Source organism: Hevea brasiliensis, chromosome 7, assembly GCF_030052815.1.
Source record: "Hevea brasiliensis isolate MT/VB/25A 57/8 chromosome 7, ASM3005281v1, whole genome shotgun sequence".
Lineage (NCBI taxonomy): Eukaryota > Viridiplantae > Streptophyta > Magnoliopsida > Malpighiales > Euphorbiaceae > Hevea > Hevea brasiliensis.
The window spans coordinates 104,273,705-104,292,270 of record NC_079499.1 but is presented as its reverse complement, the minus strand read 5'-3'; the positions used below and the strand labels follow the sequence as shown (position 1 = coordinate 104,292,270).

At 29.8% G+C, this 18,566-nt stretch overlaps 1 protein-coding gene across 1 annotated transcript; it reads right to left on the bottom strand.

Annotated features, from left to right (window-relative positions):
• Positions 1 to 10,495: 10,495 nt before the first annotated feature.
• LOC110664050 (U-box domain-containing protein 28) lies at positions 10,496 to 12,163 on the bottom strand. Its single transcript, XM_021823576.2, has one exon. It carries the CDS (start codon positions 12,046 to 12,048, stop codon positions 10,792 to 10,794), a length of 1,257 nt encoding a protein of 418 aa, XP_021679268.2. The 5' UTR covers positions 12,049 to 12,163; the 3' UTR covers positions 10,496 to 10,791.
• Positions 12,164 to 18,566: the final 6,403 nt, after the last annotated feature.

Genomic DNA, 18,566 nt, shown 5'->3' with positions numbered 1-18,566 from the left:
TTTTATATATTTAAAATATCTCATTGAAAATATATCCAATTAAAGCCTTGATTTGTATGAATTAAATATTTTATTAACTTGTGAGTTAATAATTAAAAAAAAATCATGAGATTTGGAAAAAGATCACCATCTTAGCTGCCTATCATAACCCTCTAATGAAATTAAATTAAAAATCTTTTTATAAATCGGTAAAACCTGTTTGACATTGAGTTGAGAAATAAAAATAATTTCTGAAAGATTATTATTTTAATGTTATTAAAAATTAATTTTAAATTTTTTATAAATAAAATGTATTAAATTTAATTTTAAATTATTTTAATATTTTTAATTAATATATTAAAAAAAGCAATTTTTTTTTTTAAATTCCAATTCTATGGATAATGCAAAACAAATCCTAAAAAGCAAGGACGCAAGATTGGAAAGTGGTGGTTCACATCACATCTATAAAATGATACGAAATTGTACATTGATTGTGCTCTCTTTAAGCTTCATATGTGACCAATGATGTCCTTGGATTGATGGAAATTGCTCCATTTTTCAATTGTTCTCATCACAAAGCTAACCGATGTAGGAGCTTAAATTAATTATTTAGACCATACATCCAAAATCTATCATTCTTTTCTAGCCTATGCATGCCCTAGTCTAATTTTAGGCCAGTTTAAATTTATGAAAAAATAAAAATAAAAAAGAAGTCAACTTACACCAAGCAAAAATGAATTTCCCTTTTAAAAATTTAAAAAAATAAAAAAATAAAGATAAATCATAATTTATCCTTTTTTTCATATAGATTTTATAGTAAAAAATAAGTGGGTGGTTTTTTTTTTATAAAATATTTAGTAATTCATTAATAAAAATTATAAAATAGGTACGTAAAGAGGAAAAAAATGTTCAAGAAATCATGGAATTATCTAATTCTTTCATTTTTGAAAATCAGCTTGTTTCCACACTTTCCACAAAAGGAAACCCATCAACTCTAATGGGCTAATACGCTCCTTTAAAAAATAATAATAATAATTTTTATAAAATAATATGATGACAAAAAATTATTTTCAAAGGTTTGACTAATTGAAATGTTTCATCGACTCGATTTACACATGTCATTGTCTTATTTGCTCATTTTATTTTTCCTTTTCAATCCTCTGCCCATCTTTCACCAACCATCGACCGTCCAAATGGAAACGGCACAACACTACCGTACCGTCTGTGTCTGGCCCATTTCAAAAGTTTGACCACCCTCCCTTAACACCGTTTTGTTCAACGTTTTCTAGTGTACTTAATTATTAACCATATGCTTTTATAGCTCATTCTTCAAGCAAATTTTGAGGCTAATTGATTGATTAATTATATATTTTTTTGTAAATGAAAATCATCAAAATGAAGTATAAAATTATTAACTTTGCTTGTTTGATAGTATTATTGTTCAATAATCTAAATTTCTAATTTTAAATTTATAATTAGTACATTATATACCCATTATTCTAAATTTATATTCAATAATTAAAAACATATTATTCATCATAAAATCAAGATTCGAGTGAAAAAAAAAAATCACAGGTTATGTAAGGCAAAGCAAAATAACAACAAAAGCAAACAAAGCCCACATTATTGAGAGATTTAACATCTCAATCTCTTCGTAAGTTCTTACAGAGAGAGAGAGAGAGAGAGAGAGAGAAAGAGAGAGATCAATGAAAACAAACAACAAAGAACAAACAAGAAAAGCTTCGACAAAAGAAGAGCTGTAAATATATATGTGAGTGCATGTGATAACCATCGGATTCTTTCTTTCCTGGAGTAGCTGAGCTATGGATTTGTAGAGTTCAGCCTATTCCATCAACCTCAATGATTTTTCTCATTATAAAAATCCAATATCCATCCATCATCATTTTTTCTGTTTTTCTCCAAGAGGTAATTCATTCAATTGAAGAAGCTCTCATCATCAATCAAATAAGAAAAAGGAGTCACATGAGATTTTCATTTTGACCTAACATATAGCACCCCATGAAGATTAATTATTCTAGCTGTAGGTTTATAAGGATTTATGATTTGTCTGCAGATGGAGGAACCTTCACAATGCGTAATTTTTTATGTTGGTTTTACCTTTTTTTAAAATATTTAGCTGCAGATTTCTGCTGTCAATTGGGTGATTGATCACAGATTCCCTGCATAAATTCCAGGATCATAGCTACTTCAACTGATTTCTTTATCCTAAAATACCCATGTCAAATGAGAGTACTTAAAACATAGAAAAAATCAAGAACAATGCCAAGAAGAAAGTACAAAATGATCTGAAAAGATCACCTTCTATATGCATCATCAATATCAAACAAATGAATTTATGTTTTAAAAGCAGGATTTAGTTAAAGATTTAAAGAAATACTTTGAGCACAAGGTTGCTATTTGTCTATGCTCTTGAATTCTAACCTATGAAACATCCAAAGCCAAAGCCTTTTTTCGTGCATAAAAATGTAGCTTCATTGAGCCATTTTCTTGGTTGTTAGAAAAATAATCCTGTCAAATAAGCATCATTTGCAAGTACTCAAAGCCTTTAAACATCATTTTTTTAAAATATTTTTGAAATTAAATTTTCTTCTTCTAAATCATGGGCTTGATATTGTGATTGCTCTTCATGTTTTGCTAGATCTTTTTCTTAAACCCAGCCATCAACATTTCAATTTTGTTTGTGACTGCAGTTTGAACGACTGATCTGGTATCTAATTTTAAGATGTAGGTTTATTTTGAGGGCTTTATGATCTGTCTGTCTGTAGATGGAAGAACCTTCATAATGTTGGAAATAAACATAGAAGCTTGAGGGTCAAGAGTATACCTGTGTCACATAATTAAACTAAAATGGACAATCCCCGGAATACAAGAAGTTCTCCTGTTTTAACAACAAGAGCAGGAACAACAGTAAATCCAGTAAAGAGAGAAGGGAAAAAGCAGCTACTTCCCTGCTCAAATTCCAGGATCACAGCTACTTCAACTAATTTCTCTACCCTGAATTACCTATTAAATCAAACATGGATATGAATTATGAAGCTTTGGCACTTCAAATCCCCAGACGCATAAGTTCTTTGTCCTTGTTAATTTGGTGAGAAAAAGCATCAAGAAACAAATAGGATGAATCAAATTCAATGACAGCAAAATCAAATTCAGGATTTTAAAAGACTATTTATCTATGCTCTTGAATTCTCTTCTCTCTAAACATTTAAAGCTGATATAACAGTCACATGAATTTAAGTACACATACGCACTCACACAACTATGAAAAAGAAACAAAGGCTTTTCAGATCAAATCATAATTCTAACCCATAAAAAATTATATCCAAAATTCAAGTCACATCATCTTATCCTTCTTGGGTGCATCCATTTTTGCTTCCTTGAGCCATTTTCTTGGTTCAATATGGAAATATGATCCTGTCAAATGCAGGTAACAAACCAGCAAAGGATTCCTGACGCCACAGAAATGGAGAAAAGAAAAAGAAGATGCTCAGTGAATACAGAGATGGAATCTATTACTGCTTGTATCTCCCACACCCCATGCCCTCCTGTGAAATCTTATCCCAGAACTTGAAAAAGGATAAGTGAATTAGCCAGGAATCAAACTCTTTGGACTCTCATATTAATGGTCAAATGAACTACAGCTTCGCAAGCGTAAGCTTCTGCTATCAGAGAGTGAAGTGCAAGTCTTCACACATTGCAAACCATCTACCAAATTACCTCTGCATTCTATGAAAGCCACCACTGCTTTCCTTTCTATGAGCTGAGGTTGGGGACTTGAATCATTGAAATAGCAATCATTTCTAGCTTTCCAGATGTGCCAAGCCATGAAGATAATATCTTGAAAATTTAGCTTCCATTAGTAATATCTTGCAAATTACTTAATATAATTTTTATTAAGCAATAAATATAATTTTTAAAATTTATTAATAAAAATAAACATATCACTTGAAATATCTTTTTTATTTTTATAATTGATTAATTTAGTGATTTATTTAATTATTCATTATTGAGTTAAGTAAAATATATTTAATTATAAAAAAAAAAATTTGAAGTACAATGAGCATAGCATGCGTCTCTCCCTTTTCTGTTCTATGTGAGGCAAAGCAAAGGAACAACAGAAACAAACAAAGCCCAAATTATTGATTGATTTCACATCACTCATTCTTTCAATTCTACTTGAGAGAGACATTGCTCCATGGAACAACAAAGAAACAAACATACAAGAAGGCTAAAACAAAACAAAATATATGTAATTATAGGTTGTCACATCTAATTTAATTAGTTTAATTTAAAATTAAAATCCATCAAATTAAAATTAATTAATTTAATTTTAAATAAAATTAAATTTAAATTTTTTTAATAAAAATAATTTTAAAAATTTTAATTATTAAATTCAATTAAAATTTAATTAAATCAAAATTAAAATTGAAATCGAAATCCTTCCATTCGAATCTAATCCTCTAACCCTATAATCAAAATCAAATTAATAAACTATTTATTTTCTTTGAACTTTTTTAAAATTGTGATTTAAATGTATTTCTTAAACCAAATTTTATATATTATTGAAAATTTTTAAAAATTATTTACCTATTTTATAATTTTTTAAATAGTTTTTAATTAATATATTTAAAATAATATTTAATAATAATTTAAGCAATAATATCAAAGAATCCTTAATGAAGCCCTATTCTAGTATTCAATCAACCTCAAAATAATTTTTTATTATAAAAATAATAGACTTTAATCCACGGTGATGATCATGCAAGGTCTCACTTAGAAAATTCAATACCCATTAGCTTTTCTTCTTTTTGCTTCAAGAGGTACAATACAAAAGTTAAAGAATACAAGAAAGCTCTCTCATCATCAATCAAATAAAAAAAGGTCACATGAGATGTCTATTTTGACCCAACATGACACCCCATGAAGAATAATGACACCTCCACTAAAGAACAATCAACAATTTGCAACCTTCCAACACTAATTTCAAATCTCTTTCTTTAAATGTTAATTAATTACTCCTCTAATTGTCAATCTAATGCCCATATAAATTAAAACCCACCCCACCAAAGTATAATGCTTGAAAAAAAGGAAAAAAGTAAAAGGACCTAACTCAAGTGCTTGGAGAACCATCCCTTCCTAACTTTTTATATGCATATGGCAACCAATCCCTTGCTCTTTTCAGGACACAAAAAGCCCACTGCAAAAGTAAAAAAAATTATTGGGTATTGTCAAAGAGTCCATATTAAAAGTTGCAAGAGGTTGAAAGATAATATAAATAAGTGGAAGCTAAATTTAATTAACTTATTTTGGTTGAAATAATTTTAAACTCGATTGAATTATGTCAATAGTTTTTAATACTCTTCGAGTCAGAATTTCATATATATTATTTATTTGTTAATTATAGAATACATAGGGTGTATTAAATTAATTTTCTCTTTTTCTATGATAATAAGGAGTGAAACTCATGATTTTGTATAAAAAAAAGCATGTGGTGTTAGAGCATATAATAATTATTTGTATAATAAGTGTATAATTGCATTTAATATAGTTTATTAATATAAAAATTACAATTTTTATGACAAACTATATGGGAAACTATGTTGAGCGCAAATTACATATAATGAATTATAAATTATACTATATCTATTCATTTGTATTTATTATTTACAATTTTTATACAATAATTAAAAAAATAATTAAATTACTTAAATTATAATAAAATATTTTTTTAATTTGATTAAATTATTATGTTTCTCACCTAATTGAGTTTAAAAAATTATAGAAATAATTATTGTCATCAACTTAGATAAAAATAAAATTAAAAAAAAAAAAAACTAGTGGGTAGGCTTAATTGTTTTTAATTAAGATTGAGAGTCATGTAGATGAGAGAGATTGGAGTGGTCAAACGTCTATGTGTATCTTAATATTTCTCTCTTGAGGAGATTTCTTATGGGATTGTGATTCATATCCCTATCTCACTCATTTCTATGTGTGCTCAATCAAACAAGTTTTAATTAATCATCAATTGCGGCACTTTGTCTTACTCTAAATACTTAATTAAATTTTCTTTCTTTATTTGTTTACTTTCTTGTTCTTCAATGCATACAAAGTCGGTTTTATAGTCAAAGTTTGTATCTTGTTTTCAATTCCTTCCATTGCAATGCCAGATCAGAGTTTCAACCCTTTATATTTTAATATCCTCTTGCTTATGGTTTTAATTTTCCTTTATTTTTTTTTTAAATTTGGATTTAACCCATCAATCAGAAAATCAATTTTAATCGATTTAATTTTAAATTTTAAATTAGACTGATTCAATTATAATTCTAATTCAGATAGTGATTAATTTGTTTAATTTGGTAGGAATGGCTAAAGATTCCATATTTTTTAAATAAAATTAAATTGTGCATCCTTCCTGGTAGTAGGCACAAAAATTCTTTTGGGTTAGGTGCACACTCGTACGTGAAAAAGGAACAAAAATAGGAATCCCAAGAAGAGTGCAGTGAACCCAAGCAAACTACTCTATGACTTTTAAATAACAGTCGGAAGACAATGGATATATATATATATATATTCACAAACATTATTTATTTAAATTTTAACTAAATTAGTATTTTTAATATTAAAACTCATCTTGTATTAATTAAAATTTACCATATATTAATTAATTGATGCATAAATTTATTTGATTTTAATATTTTTAATTAATTATTTACATAGCTTTAAAGAAATACTGTAGATTAAAAGGTTTTAAATTAAATAGAACGAAAACAGAATACATATATTACAAGTTCATTGAAAGTCGAATTAGTGATAAGGAAGTAGTTAGTTTGGATGTAATAGTGTAATGATAAAAATGCATCACACTTTAAAACCATAGTAATTTTGAGAGATCTTTATTTTTATATAATCTAAACACACGCACACATTACCTATATAATCTAAATATACGCACACTCTATAATCGAAGGATACAGATCTTATTCATTTAAAATATAATATTTACATATTATATAAACAAATTTAAACTCCGCCTAAGTAGTTTGCGCTTAGCCAGTCCCAAGCCCGAATAAAGGAGGAGGGTTGCGGTAGATGACAACCAGCTTAAAAATTTTGTCACACCCTATGATATGAATTCAAATGATATAAACGCTGGGGCGTCCTCTACTAACGACGCGCTACATCAGAGTCCGGGTGTAGTGAGAAATATGCAAGGGTGTAGGGCATTCACCGAAAGTGACGCGCCATGCCGGCGCCTGGGTGTAGTGTTAAGTGAGCAAGGGTTCCCACATTATGGACGGGTGTGGGTAAAGAAGTTAGTCCATAGGACAGATAGTAGAATAAATAGTGAAACAGAACACAAGATAGAAATAGAAAACAATAGAAGATATTATAGAAGGAGACCAATTAGGAAGGAGCAGAATAGTAGGAGGATCATGGTTGGTACTTGGAATGTTGGATCACTTACAGGAAAATTAATGGAGCTTGTGGATACCTTGGAAAGGAGAAGGGTGAATATTGCTTGCATTCAGGAGACTAAATGGGTAGGAGAGAAAAGTAAGAAAGTGGGTAATTCAGGGTACAAACTGTGGTTTACAGGAAAGGAGAGAAACAAGAACGGAGTGGGCATAATCATAGACAGGATATTGAAAGATACAATAATAGCTGTGAAAAGAGTAGGAGATAGAATTATACTAGTAAAGCTAGTACTAGAAGGAGAAACAATAAATATAGTTAGTGCTTATGCTCCACAAATAGGACTAGACAGTGAGAGTAAACAAAGGTTTTGGGAAGATATGGATGATTTAATGCAAAGCATACCGAATGAAGAGAATGTTTTCATTGGTGGAGATTTGAATGGGCATGTAGGAAGTGATAGACAAGGTTATGAGAATGTTCATGGAGGTTTTGGTTTTGTCAGTCGAAATGAGGAGGGAAAAAGCATCTTAGATTTTGCTATGGCATACGACCTAATACTAGCAAATACCTACTTTATAAAAAGAGAGTCACATTTAGTGACTTTCAAAAGTGGGCAACATAGAAGCCAAATCGACTTCCTCTTAACTAGGAAGACAAATAGAGCTCTATGCAAGGATTGCAAGGTCATTCCAGGAGAAGCTTTAAGAAGTCCACATCGGTTGGTGGTCTTGGATGTCAAGTTTAGGAACAATTCAAATAAGGTCAGAAGAAATAGTGTAGCTCGAACAAAGTGATGGGAGTTCAAAGGAGTAAAGCAAGTGAAGTTCAAAAAATGAGCTTCTCGAGTCCGAAGTATAGAAGCTGGATATGGAAGCCAATGATATGTGGATACAAATGGCATCAAAGATTAGAGAAGTAGCTAGAAAAGTACTTAGAGAGTCTACAGGACATGGACCATCCTCAAAAGAGAGATGGTGGTGTAATGAGGAAGTACAAAAGGCAGTGAAGAGAAAAAGGGAATGGTATAAGAAATTACCTAAATGTGATAATAATGAGGCATATGAACAGTACAATATAGCAAAGAAATAGGCAAAAAAGGCAGTTAGTCAAGCAAGAGCACAGGTTTTTGAAAAGTTATATGAGAAACTTGGAACTAAAGAATGGGAGAAAGATATTTATAAATTAGCAAGGAGGAGATAAAGGAAATGTCAAGATTTCAATCAAGTTAGGTGCATTAAGAATAAAGAAGGAAATGTGTTAGTGAAAGATGAGGACATTAAAGAAAGATGGAGAAATTATTTTAATGATCTCTTTAATAATAGTCAAAATGGTAATAGCGTGAATATAGATTATAGAATAATAGAAAAGAATGTGAATTATACTAGAAGGATTAGATCTTTAGAAGTAAAGGAAGCACTTAAGAGAATAAAAGTGGGTAAAGCCTGTGGGCCCGATGAAATACCAATTGAAGTGTGGAAGTATTTGGGAGATATGGGAGTGGCATGGTTAACTAAATTATTTAATAAGATTCTAAACTCAAAGAAAATGCTTGATGAATGGAGGAAGAGTATTTTAGTACCTATTTTTAAAAATAAGGGAGACATACAGAGTTGCTCAAACTATAGGGGAATTAAACTCATGAACCATACTATGAAGTTGTAGGAGAGAGTTGTGGAGTATCGACTATGTCATGATACTTCTATCTCTCTCAATCAATTTGGTTTCATGCTTGGTCGTTCAACTATGGAAGCAATATTTTTCATTAGAAGCTTGATAGAGAAATATAGAGATGTGAAGAAAGATCTACACATGGTTTTTATTGATTTGGAGAAGGCTTATGATAGTGTTCCAAGAGAGGTCTTATGGAATATGTTAGAACAAAAGAGGGTATCTATTAGGTACATACAAGTATTGAAAAATATGTATGAAGGAGCAACTACTATTGTGTGCACAGTGGGAGGGGATACAAAAGATTTTCCGATCTCAATTGGATTACACCAAGGATCAGCCATAAGCCCTTACCTTTTTACATTAGTTTTAGATGAACTGACGAAACATATACAATAGAGTATTCCTTGGTGCATGATGTTTGCGGATGATATTGTTCTGATAGATGAGACGCAAGAAGGAGTCAATAGAAAGCTAAAACTTTGGAGAAGTACTCTAGAGTCAAAGGGTTTTAAGTTAAGTAGAACGAAGACATAATACATGCATTGCAAGTTCAGTGAAGGCCAAACTGGTGATAGGGAATGAGTTAATTTAAATGGAGTGATACTGCCCCAAAGTAATCACTTTAAATATTTAGGCTCAGTCCTTCAAGTAGATGGGGGATGTGAGGAGGATGTTAGTCATAGGATTAAAGCCGGATGGTTGAAGTGGAGACGTGCCGCGGGAGTTTTATGTGATCGTAAGATTCCCAATAAATTGAAAGGAAAATTTTACCGTATAGCCATACAACCGGCTATGTTATATGGTAGTGAGTGTTGGGCATTGAAAGAGTCGTATGCATCTAAGATAAGAGTTGCAGAGATGAGAATGTTAAGGTGGATGAGTAGCCACACTAAACTAGATAAAGTTCGTAACGAGAGTATTAGAGAAAAGGTAGGAGTGGTGCCAATTGAAGATAAGTTGAGGGAATGGAGATTGAGGTGGTTTGGTCATGTGAAGCGTAGACATACAGAGGCTCCAGTTAGACAAGTAGAGCACATTAGGTTAGAGGATAGAAGCATTACACATTTCTGAGGATTTAACCTAAAATCATTCAAAATGTATAAAGCAAATCCATATAGTCAACCCAAAATTTTTGGGATAAAGGATTGTATAAATAAATTTAAATAGTAAAAATAAAATTTAAATCTGATAAAGATATTATTTATTAAATTTAAATTTATTTAAATTTAATTACATATTTTTAAAAAAATTATATGGTCAAAGCAAATATAAAAATACTCAATTAAGGCTGTGCACCCGATTCATCGTCATGACGAAGTTGGGACAATCAATAATCCATTCAAGAAATTAAGGAAATTTTCTGATAACAAACAGAAGAGAAAAGGCAAATTCAAACTTGAGCCTAAGATCAAGAACAAGAACAACTTGTATTGATTTGTATTTCTGTCCAATTCTTTCTGTGTTTGATTTACAGAACAAACAAAAAGAAAACATGAACAACAAAGGAAAAAAAAAATTAAAATTGAAATTTTTCCTATGCAAAATCAAACGAATTTGATTCTCTCTTATATTCACTAACAAAATCTTTTCCTTTTGGATTTATAATCTGTTTCTCTATATGCACTATCTCTCAATTTCTTGCACCAAAAAAGAGAGAAAAAAAAAGTGAAACTTGGCATATATCCCGTCCCATGGCGTTTGGAATCAAAACGGCATAATATGGGTAGTCTTAGTATCATAGCTGGAAAGGCAAGACTTGGAATTCACCTTGAAAATTTTCAACAAATCCGCCGACATCTGCCTCACCGCCGGCGAGCAATTACTCTGCATCAGCAATAATATCTTCGTCAACCCGTTACTATTCGTCACCGCCTCTCTCGCCTTCCCGTCTCTAAACAAATAACATACGCTCCACAGTATCGTCACGGCATGCTCCGTCGCCTCTACCGATACTTTGAACAATTTCTGCACCACTGCTTCTATGCACGCCATGTCACTGCACATCTCTACTCTCCCCTCCATGCAGGACGACACCGTTTCGAGCAGCTTCAACGCCTTCTCAGTGATCGAGTTTGAAACTCCTGTGTTTGGCTCAGCCGTTAGTATGTTTTTCAATTCTGGAATTGTTTTGAGATGGACTAGCTTTACTTTGACGCGTTTCGACTTCGAAATCGCGATTAGACATGATAAGCTCGCTTCGATTAAGCTCGGATCGGTTTCTAGGCCGATTGATTTTACTAATTCGGATAGTAATCCATCTTTTTCGGCGATTAGCAAATTCGATTCTGCATCCATGGCGATTGATTCTAGAATTCTGACCGATCCAATTCTCGAGTCCACGCTTCTTCCTCGTTGAAGAGCGAGAAGGAGCGAGGACAAGCAATCGACATTTTTGTTCTTCAATAGCAATGTCATTAACTGCTTATAGTCCCCCATTTTGATTAAGATCAATTCTAGAACCCTAATTACTTGCTCAATGAAGTCAATGCTTTTATTATCGCCGAGAAAATCAACAAGCATTTGCACGAATCCGTCCATTTTTGCTAGAAATTCCCGATTCTCCACCGATTCTTCGGCGAAACACAGAATTTTCGATAAAGCGTCGAAACAACAGCGATCCGGATCTTTTTCCGTTTCAATGTCCTTAACTATGCACTTGATTTCATCCTGTGAAGGAACTGAAGTAGTTGCTGAGTCAACTCGGTGAGTGCGGTGGTGCTGTACCGAGTCAGACCAGGACTTGATGAGTCGCTGTAAGTTGCGGTTGGGAACGACCTCCTTGCTCCGGAGGACCTGCATGGTTAAAGGGCAAGTGTTATTGCCGTTGTCGAGCCACCGCTGGATGCTAGTGCGGTCGTAGGTAACGCCGGTGCACAGACTAACAGGGGATTTCATCACGTCCAGTGAAATCGGGCACCGGAAAAGGCTAGGAACCGTTATAAACAAATCATCCCTCACCATTGTTTTGTTTGGCCAGAGAGAAAATTCGGCGAGAAAGTAAATAGAAAGCAGAGAGTGGAAGACAGAAAGAGAAAAGGTGGAGGTGAGGGAACGGAGAGGTGGGGGTGGGTTTAAAGAGGAGAGAGAAAGAGTCAAAGGTATAGTGACGCAAGCATTTACTTTCTTACAAGGATTTTAATGCTATTTTAGTAATATTCGTGTTAGGCTTTAAGTCTTTGGTCAAAGGAAGGTTTGCTTCTTTAGTTGGCGAGAATCTTTTTCTATGTGGTTTCGCGTGTAAGTTGTGGACTATATCTCATCAAATAAGAACCGCTCGATTATTAAAAGAGAGTTGTGATTTTCAATGATGCACCGATGAAAGGTACACGGATGGATGGAGGATGGTGTATTGAAATAAATGCGTCTGATGAAGAGGGGAACGTGGGGGGTGGTGGGGGGACCACACAATGGGTTAGGTTGGTCCGTCCGATTGCACACGTTGAGTAGACCAAGAAGAGAGAGAAAAAAAAAATATATCATGTTGGAAGGGGCATTTTGTACTTTTGTGTTTCCTGCTCCTTCTTTCTTTCAAAAATAATTTTGAAATTTCAAAATTATTTAAAAAATTACAAGCTTTTTCATTAAATGAAAATAAAACATAAATATGATTATAAATTCCTTTCACAATAAATTTTCTTAATTTAATATAATTATAAAATTAATATATGCAATATTATAATTGAGCAATAAAATTTACTTGTAAAAATTTCATATTTATTTGATTGAAAGGTTAATATAAAAAATTATTTCTAACCAATCGTCCTTTTCTTGAAAAAACATCTAAATCCTTTAATCGACAAGCCATCTACATCATTCCCTTTCAATATTATCATTAGTTTTAAAGTGATTATTGAAATTTTTGTAATAATTTTGATAACACCATTAAATAATATATAATAATATTAATTTTTTAAAATTATAATTAGGAAGAAAATGACTTTAAAAAATAAATTAAAAAAAAAAAGGGAAAATCCCATCCAAGCCATCATATGTGCACTCTATTATTGGATTAAAGCTTTACCTGGCGTACGTGTGAAAGAAGAGACAAGCTACGAGAGATATAATCATGTGATAATAACCCCACGGTAAGAGATATGATTACAATTCCAACACCACCGAAAGCATTTCCCTACCCTGTAGTAATAATTATTATCTACATTCTCTCTATTAAAGTTACCATCATTTTTTCACGTTTTACCTTTAATCATTTCATGTCATTTTTTTTATTTAAGAAAAAAAAAATCATTCCATTTCAATTAAATCTTTATCCCCACATTAATTATAATAAAAATGCTCATTTTCTTAGGATTTAAGGGGAAAATGCTATCCTGCTATAGATTTTAGCTTGAATTTTAAATTAGACTGAAATTATTTGAAATTGAAGTTAAATTAAAATTTTATAAATTTAATTGAAAAATTATAAATTTTACACCAAACATAGCCTAAATATTCATTATATAGTGGGCAGGAAGGAAGGAATCATATATAATAAAAGTTGTGTTTTGATTTTGCTTCTAATGGATGATGTTACTTATATTGTTAATTAATATGATGTCACATGCCCATGTCCAATGAGTGAAATTATAGCTTTCATTTAGAACCTACACTCTCCACATTTTTTGCTTATTGGGGAAAATTTTGGTGGGTGAAATTTCACATCATGAAAAAGCTTATTATTGCTAATAGTGAGTAAATAGTTGAGTTTGCTCCACACAATAAATAAATAAATACTTGAGATTTATTCCTAGCCTATTCATTGCATATTTATATTTTATAATTTTATTTTTAAAACAATAATTTTTTGAATGCTTATTAACAAAAGATAATTATTATTATTGTAAATTTTAAATCCCTAAATTAAGATAATTTTTCGCTTCATTACTACTTTCGTCGATTATTATCTATCAACTAAGTTTTTTTTATTGTGATTAAGAAACTAATTAAATTACTTAAAATATAATAAAATTTTATATAATTTGATTAAATTACCCTTCATCTTACTTAATTAAAAGAAAGATAATAAGATGAGTAATTATAAAAAAAAATAAATTAATTATTGTGCTTAGTAGAGATACGAATAAAATTAAAAAAATTAATTAATGCACTTTACTATTATCAAAGTGACATATAATTTTAGATAAAATAATTTTTAAAAAATAATAAATAAAAATAAACTAAATTAATAATACCGTATTTAAATGTTAAAATTTTTATTAATAATTACTCTTTTTAAAAATAAAAATTTATAAAGATAATATTTAATTATTAATTTTTTAACTTTCTACTCAAGTTGATATTAAATAATATTTTTTATCCCCTATTCTATGTAACAACAAATAGAAATTCATCAATATGTGTGTTGTGTCAAACTTGGCCTTTTCATAGAGAGTATGCTCACACCTTAAAGTCAAGGGCTTTTAGTTGAATCTCCATGTTATAGTTGAAAAAGTTATTAAAAATATGCAAATTATAAGGTATTTTTAAACTTTTTTTTTTTTTCAAAAAATTGTTCTTCAAAATATTTAAGATAATGTGTTCTGAATTTGATAAATATGTATCATGTGATTAAATCCATTAAAAAAAGATTTAGATATATTAACCCCATTAACAATTGATAACATATGATGTTATATTTTAATTAATTTATGATATTAATCACATGCAAAAAAAATAAAAATAAAAATAAAAATAAAAATAAAATTCATGTGGGTTATTTTAGTTAGATCTTTTTTTTTTTTAATTTATAAATGGATCTCTCAAGTAAATTAAAAATAAATTTCAATTTATCAGCTGTCATAACGATGACATTAGAATATTTGAACCTTGATTGCTAATGAATTTGATCATATGATACTAATTTATAAAAATTAAATCACACAATTTTATTTAAAAACAGCTCAAATTATATAATATTTTTTATACTTTACCTTTTTTATCTTGTCAATAATAATTTTTTTTTTCAAGAAAATAGTGTTATTAACGTGATTTATATACTTGATGCATTGTATTATAAAATAATATATTTAATGAATCAGAATGCAATATTGTTTTTTTTTTAGAATTAATTGTATAAGGGAAAAACCCTCTAAATCATATTATTATTTTTAAAAAATAAAAAATAAATTATTTAACCCTTTAATTTAAAAAAAGAAAATTTCCACAATCAAGGATTCTTAAGTAATTATCTTTATAAATTTAGTGTAGAAAGGTACGTAGTAGTAAAAGTAGTGGCCGGTGAAAAAGACAAGAGTAGGGCAGGGAGCGTGACGTGAGTTGCGGGTTTAATTAAAATATTTGAAGCGCTTGACCGAGGAAAGGGGCAATTAGGTGAGGTTGATCTGCTCCATACGGCACTTTGTTTACCATTTCAAAGTCCATTTCTCCCAAATTGTCAAATTTCTTATGAAGACTAACTACTCTATTTTCAACCATACAATTATCACTTTCACATGAGATTTTAAGTTTGAATTTGACTTCAAATTAAATTTTATTTTTCTCTTAATTAAAATACTTTATTTGTGTTTGGATATTAATTATTAGGGTTGGCCAAAATTTACTAAGTGTAACTGAAATTTTATAAATTAATAAAAATAATTATTAGAATTGATAGTCTTAATTATGATTTTTTATTATAGAAATAAAAAAAATATTTTATTAATTAGAAATAGAGGATAGTGCTCTACTTTTATAATTCTTGTTATAAAAATAAAAAATCAAATTATTATTTTTTCATTTAAAATAAAGAAAATGCATGTATAATAATAATAATAATAATAATAATAATAATAATAATAATAATAATAAAGATGCGACATCCATTGGTGCTTCTTAGGTCACTAACGCACTATTAGTGGACATGAAATTCTTTTAGTGGTAGGAGTTAATGCTGTCTAATCTTTCAACATAATTATTTACTTTCAATTTTAGATTAGGCTTGTGCTAGTTCACAAATTCAAATAGAAGATGATTTCATTCGAATATTATTATTATTATTATTATTTATTCATCTTAGTGTATATTTAATGTAATTTAATCCCAAAAAATCCAACTCTGAGTCGAGTTAATCAAGCCTAGTCTTGAGTTTTCATGAATAAAAAATCAAGTAACAGGATAGATCAAAGGTGATTCCAGCCATAGCTGTTATCTCTATGAGTTTGGAATAAAATATAACAGTAATTAAAGAGATCAACGCCTTTAGTTCGAGATCAGAATGACCATATATCATATTAAAAATTGTGGCTGCATCAAACACACTAATTAAGGTTCATGCCATTACATACAAATTAGGCAAAGGTAAAAAATTCAATCGAGTTTTATGGTGATTGCCCCTCATCCTCGTATAAATAGGTTTCAAGGGGTGACTCATATACATTTTTATATTGATTGAAAAGCTATTGTTTTATAACATATGATTGAAAAGCTATCGTTTCATAACATATGAAAGAGAACTCAATTGCTGACTTGAGCGTTAAAGTGATTATCATATAGCCACCAAACCTCACTTTACTTTTTGATTTCAGATAAATCAAGAATTCGATATTCATTTAAGACTCAAAGAGTCACAGTAATATTAATATTAAAATGATTTATTTTATTTTTATAAAAAAGAGAATGGTTATAACAATATTAACAATTCAAATGGCTTTTACCCACAATTTATAGCTTGTTTTAGAAAATTGGTCTAAAATTATTCCCACACAATAAATTTATCCAAATATAATACCCATTTATTCAAAATAAGGCCAAAATTTTAAGAAAAATTTAATTTTAGACCAAATTATAAGCGAGTCTACTTTAAAATCAGAATAGAAGTCAATCCTTTAGCTCACTCTCTTACCTCAGCCTCATTTAGCTGCAACGGCTGGAGCATCTCTCAACAGAGAAAGAATGCTATCAAAACAGCAGGCGAATATTAGAGGACTTTAGAATTTTAACCTAATCAAGACACAGACACTGTATCCTCTGCCACTTTTGTTATCATTTTTCTGTGGTATCCATAAATGTACCTATGGAAGAAAAGGGTGACCCATTCATCTGGGTTTATTAATTAGTCCACCTTATATATTTTTATTTGTGGGGTCATTTCATTGGCTGGTTTGTACTATGAACAGAGCTCTCTAATGCATGCCAAATCTCTGTCCATTGAAATCTCTTTGCATCACAAGAGCATCTTACTTTAGGCATTCTTTGGCCCCTTTGTCTCGTCTTTGAATATGGGTTTTCTTTAATCACAGCTTAATCATGTGTTTTGGTGTTAATATTATATTATTAATTTTATTACATAATTGATTATGTCAATATTACGTTACATCTTAATATTTATATTTATGAATTTAAAAATGAAATAAAATTTTTGAATAATGACGTGAGGATTACAAAATTATTTGCCACCTAAACGGGCTCACCATACTGGAATTAATGCAAAAAGAAGAAATTGGTGAGGAGTGGGTGAGATTGAGTTGAGGCCTAATCAATTCATATGGGCCTATAGCCAAGGGGTTCTTATTTATTCAATCTCATAGATTTAGGTACGGACATCCCAACACTTATGGGACCCATCCCCACCCATTTACGCTTAAGAAGAAAACAAGGAGATACTGTTTGGAAATTTTGTATTTTTAATGTCCAATGATTCTTTTAATGCATTTTGTTTGCAATTTAAAATTTAATTAATATTTTTTTAGCAATTTCCATATTTAAAATAAAAAAATTTTAATTTTTTAATTAAAAAAATGATAAGAGTTTATTTGATATTATTATTTTGAGAAAGTTATTTTTTTAAACATATTAAATAAGGAGTATTAAAAAATAATTTAAAATTAAATTTAATAAATTTTAATCATAAAAATATTAAAATAATAAAATAATTTTTTAAATTAATTTTTTTAAATATTTAAAATAATATTTTTATTAAAAAAATAATTTCAATTTCCTAATACCAGTGCCAAACAGGCACTAGAAACTCAGGAAGTTTAACATCTATAGAAGATCTTCAAAAGTCAAGTTAGAGTTTTAGAAGCAAAAGGGTTGAAAAATCATATCTACATCAGAATTATAAATGAAGGATCAATCTCCAAAGGAAAATCCAAAAGCCACCATAGTTCCCATCAAAGGAAAAGAGTCCAAAGAAAAAATATTTGCAGATGGAAAAAGGGGTAAGTCTTTGATGGGACAAGCTTTCTCATATCAATATCATAGAGTAGAGTTTAGGGTTGTGTGTGTGTGAATTATTTGAGACTTGGCGCATTATAATTTCCCCAAGATTTTATGATGGGATGTTTCATGTATATATATTATAAAAAAATTCATTTAATAATATTAAAATTATGAAATTTTTATCATTAAAATATGTAAAATTTAATTTTAAAACTTTCCAATTAATATAATAAAAAATTATATATTTTTTAAAATCATGTGCCAAACATGCCCTAGTTAATAACCCTTTTCTTCTTGCTTTGAATAATCTGCCAAACAAAGTC